This window comes from Daktulosphaira vitifoliae, unplaced genomic scaffold (genome assembly GCF_025091365.1).
Source record: "Daktulosphaira vitifoliae isolate Bord-2020 unplaced genomic scaffold, ASM2509136v1 Scaffold_1, whole genome shotgun sequence".
In the NCBI taxonomy this organism is placed as follows: domain Eukaryota; kingdom Metazoa; phylum Arthropoda; class Insecta; order Hemiptera; family Phylloxeridae; genus Daktulosphaira; species Daktulosphaira vitifoliae.
Genome location: NW_026099572.1, coordinates 4,373,903 through 4,386,548, shown reverse-complemented (window position 1 = coordinate 4,386,548; position 12,646 = coordinate 4,373,903). Strand labels below are relative to the sequence as shown.

At 27.5% G+C, this 12,646-nt stretch overlaps 2 protein-coding genes across 2 annotated transcripts in view; one reads left to right on the top strand and one right to left on the bottom strand.

The window, feature by feature from the left end:
* The window catches only part of LOC126896378 (uncharacterized), a 25,730-nt gene extending 13,427 nt beyond the window's left edge, over nt 1–12,303 (bottom strand). The window contains exon 1 of the mRNA XM_050669099.1: nt 11,829–12,303. Coding sequence (XP_050525056.1) covers nt 11,829–11,958 — 130 coding nt within the window. The 5' untranslated portion in view covers nt 11,959–12,303. The remainder of the gene's footprint in view (nt 1–11,828) is intronic.
* LOC126896372 (cytochrome P450 4C1-like) overlaps nt 1–12,646 on the top strand; it is a 156,227-nt gene that overhangs the window by 36,468 nt on the left and 107,113 nt on the right. The window lies entirely within an intron of this gene.

The following is a 12,646-nucleotide window of genomic DNA, read 5'->3' as shown; positions in this document are numbered from 1 at the left end:
ATCGAGATATTAATAAGGAACCAGCAGATCAAGTAGCTTTTGGAATAAAACACCAATTTTTTTAAAATTAAACACTATCTAAAGATTTGCATCGAAGCGTTTATTTTTGATAGTGATTTTAATCACTATCAGATATCATTATACTTGATCCAACTATGTCACGTCACCACTGTGCCGCGACCCCCCTGTGCTGGGTTTTTTTATTTGTCATCGAAAATCTACGATCAGTGAAAATGATGAATTCATAAAAATATGTGAATATTATGACTCTATTACTGCTATTGATGTAATATGTTACTTAGATTTCAAATCAATTACGTAATTTGGTTTTTCATTGTAAAAAATATCTTTTGATGTACCTACGCTATTAGATGTTATAATACTATACATGAATTATTAATTCTAACGAAGAAACAACTCTCTACTTCCACGTGTTATTCACATAATAATGCAAAAGAATCTATTGTAAAATTTCATATCAAACGTAAAGTATACAAAATACATACACGCATTTCATTTAAACAGCATTATTGATTACACCATTCAAGCAATATATGTTTTTTAGCAAAAACGGTTACACGCCCCGGTAAACGCTGGCGGTCCTAACTGTATCTGTTGCACACATTTTGTATACAAAACAAATAGAAACGGAAGCGAAGACCGTAAGCACTTGAAACGATAATGACAGATGCGGCTCGTGGAATAATATATTGATGTGCGAATCTAACAATCTTCCCGTACCACACCAATTCGACTCGGTATCCCAATATAACCAAACTGTATTGATGGTTTCAGTAAATAAAATGTAAATAAACACATAATAATAATAATTACATAGGCACTGCCCTCAAATTGTTATAAGTAACGTTACGCGTCAACTAACAATGTTTAACTAAAACACGACAACAGTCAATAAAAAATATTTCCCTAGCTCAATAACGGAATTTAAAGGATGAAATTAATTATGTACTACATTTAATATTTCAACAGTATATCTTACGTTTTTAATTTTTTTTTATTTTTAGTAATAATTTTTAATCAAATGTGATATGTTTTTATTTATAAGTAAATATTTTTAAGGGGTTTAGTACCAAAATCAGTAATTTAAGATGCGGTACTAGTTTTTTTAATTGACGGTATTTAAAATAATACAAATATTTATTATATTTGTATTAATTTTAAGTGTAGCACGCTGCTGCTATTTGCTGAAGAAAGATTTAAACTGGGCTGGGTAGTAATGCGTTAAAAAATTTTATTTAAAAGTTAATACAGACTTTACTAATCTTAACTTGTAACATAACACGTAAAGTTAGTAAATTCAGTAATGTGGTTGATAGACAATTTAGTATTGTACCAAAATACATTTTTCTTTTTTTAAGAAATTTAAAATTATAAAAAAAAATATCAGTAAAGTGGGGTTGCGGTATAGTTGTGATAAGTATAAATGATATCTAACAGTATTAACATCACTTTTAAAATTCCCTCAAATAATAAATAATTTTTTTATCAAAATATTTGCATTGGAAATTTCTGTAATCGTTTAATCTATAACTTTCTCCTAACCAATTAATTACTCTTAATTTAAAAAAAATGTATATGTGTCAATGTTCACTTTCAAACCATTCCTGTACTTAGGATTTTCATTAAATTCTCACAAAAAGGATACCAAAGGAGTAACTTATTGTCTTTAGTATATTTAATTTACACTTTATTTGGATCAGTAATAAAAAAAAAAAAGTTATAGAAATATGAAAATGCTGAATTTTTTATTTTTTTAAAATGTCTTTTTTTACAGTAGTGTAATGTTTTCATGAACAGTTATGAAAAAACCTTATTCATCACAAAATAATAACTTCTCAGCTTCGCATTTAAGTTAAAATATGAATTGTTTCTCTTTAAGGTATTGGAGTTAAGAAAATTGCTTATATTTAAAAAAAAACATTAAATAATAATGTAGTATTTGAGTATTTTTTATTAATACTATAAAATATTAAAAATTGGTTCCGTTGCAGTTACTATAGTAGATAGTTTTAATTTATATTTCTTTCTATTATAAAAAAAAACAATTACCTGTTATATGAATACAAAAATGTATACTAGCTAAATTAACATAATTGAAAAACGTATTTTTGTTATTACAAGTAACTGATAATTTAACTGAGTTTACTATTGAAAATTAGTAATTTATAACTTATAAATTAAGTAAATTTGTTTAAATTAATTTTGATAATTACAAGTTAAAAAAAATAACTAACTTGTCTAGCCATAGATTTAAAAATAATATCTTAAAAAGTATTTCTCTCAAGTTGTTTGAGAATAGTCTAGAACTGATTTTGTACATGATTATATTCTTTGAAATAAATACAAGAAAAAACAAGATAATGTAGGGTACTTAATACAAGCAACTAGTATGGATTTTTTTCATCGATAGTATGTCCAATTACTAATATTTAAAGGATCATTTAACATACTACAGAATTACTTCTCTGTTATGCTTTAGTACAAATAATTCTAAAAGGAAGTACTGAAACCACAACCTGTGCACAAATTAATGATGCAACAACGAACACAAAAGTGTCTTTGTTGTACCATAAAATAAAATAATGTTTAATAGCTGAAGATCCAAAATAATGAGTACACATTAATATACCAACCAATTTCCAAATGCATACATTACAAATAATTGACAGGATAATTAGGAAAGAAAATCAATACAAAGTATGCGGTTCAACGGTTTTTAATAAAATATTAAACTAATTTGAAAAACAACAATTTTGCTACGGGTACTAAAATGATAATTTTCTTTTATAATAGCAGCCATCTAAAACATAATCAAACCGTATAACAAAGTTATGTTAAATTTAGAAAAATTTTAATTATTAATAATTTACTTGATGATTTACACACGAGTTAATACTTTATCCTTCATCAATATTCAAATTCCAATATAGTGACAAAACCGGTTATATATGAGTGAACAATCAACAGGATAGGTAATAGGACTCAATTAACTATCAAATAAAATATGTATACATTTGTACATATTGCGTGAGCTTTTACGCATGAAATGCGTTTCCTTCCGGTTTCTACAGACTTCCGTTCGATTTTTAGGGAGGTCAATGGATTTAAAATCAACGCCGTGAAAGGGTGCAGGAATAAAGTACATTACATGGAAATAAACGGACTGCCGGACGAGTGGACACACGCGCTCACATGCAACCAAATAGCAGTACACGTATAATAATATGTAATTCAATACTGACGTTTACGCGTACAACGAAGTGACAATAATAAGACGACACTGAGATTGCTATCCTTCTATTTTTTTACGCACTGAGAAACTTAACCCGATGACGGTTTTCTTTAAATCCGGAAGTTCTAAACACGTATGTATTTTTACTTGAGATCTAAACCACCCCTTTCATTAGTAACTCAAGCCATCAATTTACTTGAAATTTATTGACTCTATTTATAAAATATTTGCTACCTGATTATACTAAATTTAATTCAACTTAAAGACCTATCGAGTACTTTGCCATTACAATGATAAAATTTACATTTCGCCGGCTTGGTTTAAATAATAAATAAAAACTTTTCTATTAACAAATATATAAACATTTCAACTTTTAAGCCGTCATGTCCACCAGTTTTTTTAAGAGTGATCAGTAAGTAAGGAAACGGGTTTCTATTGTTCTCATTTTTTGTTACAATTGACTTGGTTCCTTATTTACAGAACACTCTGTATAATAAAAACCTACAACATCGTATAATATTTTGACATTTGTTTGGGTTTATATACCCATATAGAATTTCATCTTCCGTAGATGTTTTTATGGAATCGCACCATATTAATACTTAATGATTTCGTAAAAGTCTTCACAAAATTCACCTACATAGAAATATATAGTTATAAATTATAAATATGAAATACATCGTGACACTTTAAATGGGAAAAACTGTTTGACCAAAATTTTTGTAGTAGGCGAAAAGATTGATTACGATTAGCATCACCAAAAATTATATCTACAATAATCGTTTCAATGACCATAAAGAAAATAATAAAGCAGTAGGTGACATTTTCACTTTTTTATATTTCATCAGAATATTATAAATGTATAGTATTAAATAATAAAATGAATTGTGAAAAAATATAAATAACACATAAAGAGCCATTAAATTGACTCTTACCTTAATGTTCTGATTATAATATGTTTATATATTATAATGTTTACTTGTTTACTTGAAATCCATGACTATAAAATATTAACTTATAAAAGAGTTCAAAAAATCATTAAAGTAATGAGACAGTTTCTATTTGCACTGTCCTTGTTGTAAAAATATTATTATTAGACTTGAAAAATGCGCTTCATCTATAACAAAAAGCAAAATAAACATACAGCTAAAATCTTATATAATTTGTAAAAGGATGTGCATCATTTCTATCTCAGCGTTGGTAGGCCAACGCATCGTTTAATTTTAGCAAATGCTATCTGCGCCAAGCAATCGTTTGTCTTCTTAGCCAAACATTGCTGTTATGTCTTTAAAAATTATCATATTAATAAAGTGACTTAAAACTGTAACAACGGTTTACAGAGTAACTTAAACTATAAATAAATTGAAACTAAAAACTTTATAATGTGTAAACAATGTTACAAGTAGGGTTGTTATAAAATATATTAAATAAAAAAACCTGTTTAAATCACTGGTAAACAGAAGCGTTTAAAATGTCCCATAAGATCAATGTAATTTCTAAAAATATTTTTGTGTTTTTTAAACTGAAAAATACATTGTGTGTTTATTAAAACCTCATTATAATGAATAAAAATTTTGCAGATTGAATAAATTTAGTCAAAAGTTAATCAACCAAGTTATTTTTTTTATCGTCATAATTATCTTCAATTCAAACGTTTATAATCGGAATAATTAATGAATAAAGTATATCTTCGCTGTGGAAATAAATAGAACAGTATACAGTACCCGCATTTTATTAGATAATTAAATGCTTAATTCATTAATAGAAACTCGCAACTGGTGAAATTAGTAAATTTAAACTTATTTGGTAAAAACGAATTATTAGTTATAAATAATTAATTCAATTAACACAAAATAACCTCAATTGATAAAAGTATATATTAAGTTAATTGTTGAAATTTTCTTTAAGTGTTATTTTACATCCGTCTAATAATTGGCAAACCTTGTACAATTAATAATTCATGAAATTTGTTTCATATGATTTAAAATATTAACTAAATTTTGAACAATACACAGTTGTGGTTTATTTTTTATTTAATTTTAAATTTCACAATTGTAGAAATAGATGAAATTTCATCCTTGCATGACGGATTTCATTTTTTACTGATACCTTTCTGTAATAATTTTCTTAGTAATGAGTACAAAATGTAACAGAAGATTGAAGTGTTATATCTTATTTAAATATGCCTATTATGTTACCATATCAAATTGTTTCAGCAACTGTTTTGAAATATAATCCTGTTGTAATTTCTCTGATAATAAGTAGTAAAGTTTCATACAAAAATTAATGAATTCATATTGGATGACACCGATAAAATATTTCAGTAAACAAATTCATATTTTTTTATATTATGGCTCATTAGTTTTAAAAAATTATACAGGCATATTTTTGTCTATTATACTTATACATCATTATTTACAACAGATATTTTGAAAAAAAAAAATGCATTTTTCTATCGGTTACACTCATTCGTGATTTTTTAACAGTTAAGCCTATAAAGTTCAATACACATGCTATAAGTGATAAAATTACTCTTTCAAAAAAATCCTTGTAATAACCTCCTAATTTTGTTATGATAATACACCTTTCATTTATGTTTTATGCTTCATTTGTGATTAACCGAACAATAATGTTGGATGCTACTTCAAGTATACTAGAGGGTTTTTTCATTTTGTTATAACTAATAATTTGACGACAATTCAAAAATCTATTACTTAGAAACAATTAATTCATTCAAACATTGTGTTACTGTGGTCCATTCGTTCCATTCTAAGTAAGTTCTGTAATCCCAAACTGTTCGATTAATTTTATAATGGATGTCGACAGTTCAATCCGTTACCTAAAACGGTTCGCATGAGTCATTTAAAGTCATATCCTTTTTGATTATACGAGGCGTAACACATTATTGAGTTTTGGTTGTCATTGTTCAGTAGTTTTCAAGCTAATCAATAAAATTATCCAAGAAGCCTTTTCAATTCTCTCATTTTCAAATAATTTCAAGTAAAATTACATTTTTTAAATGATCTAAAAATCACAAAAGAAATGATGATTGTACAACAAATTGTACCAAATACTATAATATTGGTATAGTATTTATTTTTTATAATATTCTCAATGCTTCATGTGAGGGCACATTGTAAAACATGGACCTAATTTACAAACAATATGTGATAATTATGCCTGTGCCATAGTATAGATAGAGTTCACTTGGATTTAGGTTCGGTAGCTGCTGCCACAACGGCACGTACGAACCAACCGGTAACACCTGCCTGGAAGGCGCGCGCCGTGTCTTATCCTGTGCCGGAAACGCGACGACCCGCTTCGCTGATCCTGTGCCGACGTCACATGTGCTGGAAGCGCACAAGCCTATTACGCGGATCCAAAGAATATATTCCTCTCGAGGTCGTTAAGCATACATGCACGTAGAATATAATATTATTATACTGTTCTGCAACGAGAAGCATCAGCAACGACGGCCGACTCTACTCTGTTCCGGTTGTTGGTGCCGCGCGTTCCGCCCCGACTGCTCGTTATCAAACCGCAAAAATAATAACAATAAGGAGCATATGATGACGATACAAACAATATAACAATCACATATAATATTATTCAAGTACAATAACGTTACTCAACCAAACAATATACACATATGAACGATGTGTCACGCAGCCCAAACAATTCTCTAGTAAAAGTCGTTTCTTAAAACAATTTTGTCTCCTCGTTTTTCTTCTCTTTTAGATATGATGTATTTTATTACTTAAAATGTTTGCTATCAGCTTTCAAAAAGTATTATTTGTCAATGATCTTAGCGTAACGCAAAAGTATTTTGAGTTTTCAAATGACCATTAGTGTATAAACAAATATTTAAACGCTGCAAACCACAAATTAATCCCTTTACACAGTGTACATTTCGAATTCAACTCAAAATTGCGTATGAACATGGACGAGATGCAATTGAAGAACGTCATTCGAGAGATTCTACAGAAATTGGTAATAATTTCGTTTCGCTCTGAATAATAAAAATGTTTAAAACAAGATCACACGTAGCTCGTCGCAATGCCAGCCATTATGCCCGCATGTTAAGCGCCGTAACGTTCTTTTAGTACCGTCTCGGTCCGTTGCTGTCCCCTTCAATTCCGATTATTTATCGCGCGCGCACCATATGCTTTTGTGTGCATAACGACCGTCTATCTACTGTGTTTGCCCGTTGGTCAAATCTACTTTTTCGACCAGGGAGCAATTTCCTTGAAATAACTACAGTTGAAAATGTAAATATTTACTTAAACCTGCATTGAACTGAAGTATTAAAAACGTGGCTTCAACAATTTTTTTCGTTTTGAGGCTTAAAGAGACGATATTTTAAAATAAACTTAAGGTTCTAGTTGGTCATCTCAATCCAACATTTTATTAATTTATGTAAAACATTAGGACTATGCTTCTTTATTCGCTTATTTGAGCAATAATTTTGATGCAATCCATATTAAAGTCACATTGCCCTTTATTAAATCAAGCTTTCAAAATTCTGCGAAAAATAAACCACTGTTGTCATTGCTAATTTTAATTTTAAATTGAAATGTTTCATTATTCAAATGATGAAGTTGTATTTAAGTTATTTTTAATTTTCTTAAGCAAACTAAAAAATTGAAATATTGTACAGAACGTTTTCTAAAAACTAAATTATGCTAATGTCAGTGACTTCTTTTGTCCACGGAATAAGCAGATGTACAGTTAAAACAATAAATTTCATATAGCATAGTCATTTTTATGGGTGTTTAACCAAAGGGTGTAAAACTGTATTATAAGACCATATCTAATTGCACGCATAATAGGGGTTAAAATTTGTTTCTATGGCTTAAACAGTATGTTAAGTTTGTTTAATTGTATTTACCGGGGCGGGCAGGTAATAATTTCATTAGTTCAGCTTTTAAGTTGAAAAAAATGTATTGTTAGTCAACTATATTACCTTTTATCAGACTGAAACAATTGTTTCTGTTGTTACACGACCATAACATATTTTATAATATTGTTTTTTGTACTAACAAATATACAATGATTTACAATCATATTAAACATATCATATACAAATAGTTAAAAATGAATTAGAAAAAAAAATTAAATTGTCAATGTTTAAAAAAGATCATATCAATATGCTTACGATAATTAAGAAATTTTATAACGAGCTTTATACTATGCTATCTAACTATATCCAGAGCTGAATTAAAGATTATAGTCCAGGGTTTGCTCTTAATTGTTAAAATTCATTTTGTTAATATAGCCTTGACTATCCCTTCCATATACATAATTTTCTAAAAGTAAATTTTTGAGATGACCAACTTGGCAGATGAAGAACATACGTTCAATAAAAATGAAACAATAGTAAATCGCAATAAAATTACTTAATCTCTTTAACGCGATTCTTAAAAATTAGGTACTTATGTAATTCAGCGTATTTTAAATAAAATGTATAAATACATAACATTAAAATTTTATTAACATGAAAATAATGAATTGTTATGCAAATGAAATGTAATTTCATATGAATTATAAATAATTTTCCAAAAAATGGCGATGGCTGGCGTAAATTTGCACTACATAGACCGTGATAAACTAACGATATAAATAAATGTAGACAGTTAAGTGTCCAGAAATTATAGTTAGACAAAAAAAGAAGTAGGATGACCTCAGAAATGTCATTAACGACGCTGCCATCCTAACTCAATAGGTTATTTATTGGAAGTGTGATTGTTTTTACGTTTTCTAAATTTTCTATAAGGTGCATCAGTATTAAGTCATATAATGTAATAATATAATTCTATGTTTATAATAAAGCATAAATAGTAACAATTATTTTTAGAAATTACCAAAAGAATATTAAAATATAAGGAATCAAAGCAGTTTTATAATTATTCGTGTAATTTTTTCAAGCGTATTTTTCTTCGAAAAATCAAATAAAAGCAAGTTTTTGTAGTTTCATATCAATAAAGCAAAGATTTTGCTTAATATAACTTATAGAAGTAAATATATTTTCAGTAACAATTCTATTAATTTCCAGTGAAATTGAAAATAAAGCTAATACCCAGTCATTTCAAAGCTAATTGTGTTATTTATGCTATAATTAAATTAACCTTAAAAGCTAAACTGTATCGTCTTTATTTCGTCAATTATGAGACGGTTGTTTTTGACAATGAAATTCTAATTGTAAAACATTATTAAATTAACTACTATTTGAAAATACTTGTAAAATTAATTTGTAGGTTTCGTCGTATAAGCACAGCTGTCTTGTAAGATCCGAAAACTTTTTAACAACATTCTTGATAGTCGAGTGTATTTTTATAAATTTCACAAATATTTATTATACGCACGTCACATTGACGACATGAAAAATGTCCTTGTAACTATTAAATTTAGAGCAAAGAGCGGCTAAAAGAAATATATACAATTTGACTAATTTTCGGAAAAAAATTTTAATATCAAGTTGAATTTGAACATAAACAATCGATAGTTCAGTTAGTAACAGAATTATAATATTATTAGTCTTTTAATACTTAATCTTATTAAAAATAACAAAATAAAATAAATTATTTGAATTCGTTTTACTTATTTACCCAAGTTATACCTGAGGTGTCGGCAACAATAAAAATAAAATAAAAAATGTACGCTGGCTAATACGGATTGTTATGCCCAGTGGATCATGTAAAGCAGTCGTAAATCATGTGAAAGCTTAGAAAAACAACTAACATAGACTATTAAAAAGATAACTGCGACATTACTGTTGACGATTTAAACACGGCTGCGGATGCGATGATTATTATGACCTAAAGATAATGCACAATAGCCCGTTTGTGTAATACTACCACAATAAGAGTAAAAAACGGGATGCTAATAATTCAATGTATCGTTCCAGAATACCAAAGTATTATAACTGTTTATTGAATAGGAGGACAAATTAATAACTCAAATGTAATCCTTGCTCTAACAAAACGATTTTACGACACCCACCGAGATATATACGCAAATGGATCAATTGATAGTTTTTATCATGGCTTTAATAGCTATACTATTATAGATAAAACGCTGAAGTGATCCACTATCATTTACTCCATAATATTGATAGGCAATCCGAAAATATAAAATTATTTAATGATAAATTAATTGTCCAACAATGTAAGATTTATTAATTAGATAAATAAGACTATATGGTTGTCCGCATTACTTCCATAAAATTTTAAGAGCACTCTAGAAATTCTACCGTTTTCTTTACATTAGTCAAAAACGCTAATATTTCTAAATAAAATTGTAGTATCATTTGTTGTCATCAATTTACAAAATTTATTTTATTGAGATCAACCACATTTTTTCGGAAACTAATTAGATTAGATTTTGTAATATATGTGCAAATAAAACCGCATCTATGGAAGAGCACTATAGATACACATGCTTAGGACGACACTGAAATATAAAGCAATACAAATTATAAGACTGTATACATATTTTTTTTGCTCATTAAAATAAAAACAAAAAATTGATACAGAGAAAAATTTTTCTGATGAGTAAATAAAAAGGCCATTGTCGGGCGGTAGAATTGAGTACACCCAATTCCTAAGTTCGACTTTACGTGTAAACATACTAAAATTATATAAATTAATTGCTGTAACAAATAGATGTTTTATAACTCAGTGGTTTATAATTTAAAAAAATCACAATATTAAATCGTTAAATTAGTTTTTATACAATGAAAGGGGTAAAAATGAAATTTTTATAATTAATTTGGTTAAAAAGACGGATTGAAAATAATTATCTTGAAGCAATAGAAAAAAAAACATAAAAGTCATTAAAAATGTATTTACTTGTACATAATAATATTTGAAAAAGATAACTTTGAACTCAATTACCTAAAAATATTTAAATATTTCATTTATACCACTAGTAGTTTAAGCATTCCATATTACTTTTGTTCACTATTTTAAATCTTCTAACTTAAATAGGATAATATAGTATATGTATATTAATGAGTTAATTGTAAATAAATTGTGTAAAGAAAAAATAAATGTTTTTATTTTTTAAATATACTAACAACTCTATATTATAAGAGTTAAATTTTAAAATCAAAGTAATGCCTGCAAAATAAAGTAAAAGTAGAATCTAAAAGAAATAATGTATTAAGTATTACCCTATTTGTTTAAATTTCTCTACTCCAACCTAATATTCATTTAAAATTTATTTCAATAAGTTATAGTACATGATCAATAAGCATACGTGGTAGTAATAAATTTTTCATTTTGATGTTATAAGTTATAGTAAAATGAATTAAATGTATATTTTTTTTAAGTATAACATGGAAAAGTAAGTATTCAATTTTAAAATTATACTATTTTTCAATGAATATAGCACCATAATCCAATATTAGATAATTAAATGGACAAATATAACAATATAATTAATAAGTATAATATATTGATAATTTTAATAAAGAAGTGTTAAAATTAGTATTTAAAAGAGTATTTTTGAAAAAAAAATACTCCTCATTACTCAATAATATTTATTTAGAAAAAAAGATGTATACATATATAATTACCAATTTTTTTAAATTGTGTGATAGTTAAACAGAACACTACTGCGATCCTGTACACTAATGTTAAAAATCCCTTTGTAGTAACGTCACACTTAAGGGATGAATGCGGCGACCACCGCTGTGGCTTGGACATTATCTCCTATAATTCTGGAAAATTTCGCACTAATTATATGAATTTGGCTTTTAACACTATTTAAGAAAAACTTAAGCACTCCGTCACGATCATGAAAAATATATTTTTTATTCATTCAAGTTCGTGTAAACATCAATGATCAAATAGAATTTTTATTTTAAAAGTGCCAAAAAAAAACTGTTAAAATTATTGTGGTGACGATGCACACGGTTGAAACGCACGTGACAACTAACCGTTTTAACGTATAGAGTCGGCTGACGAACTAACACAAGCCATTGTCTACCACACACTAGCAGACCGGCACAGTTCAGAGTAAGCAAACCGAACTACATCCGGCGAGGTGGCGTCGGCGTCGGTCAAGTGTAATAATACTATTCCCTAGCGCAACGTTAGCCATGTGAACACTCCAAAACAGTTGGTGAAAGAATTATTTTGATCTAAATTTCATGTCAAACATATAGTTTTATTAATGATAAAGCTTTAAATAAATCTATATCTATATCCGATACTTTCGGATATCCTTTTACTGTCATGACCGATGTCAATGTTAATGAGATTACCTTTAAAATTTCTTTTTAAAAGGTAAAAAACAGCTATTATTAATATTGAAATTGTATTAGCTTTAGTATTTAAAAATCAATGTTTGGATATTTAATAAAAAAAATTCAGCTGTACTAAAAATAAAATA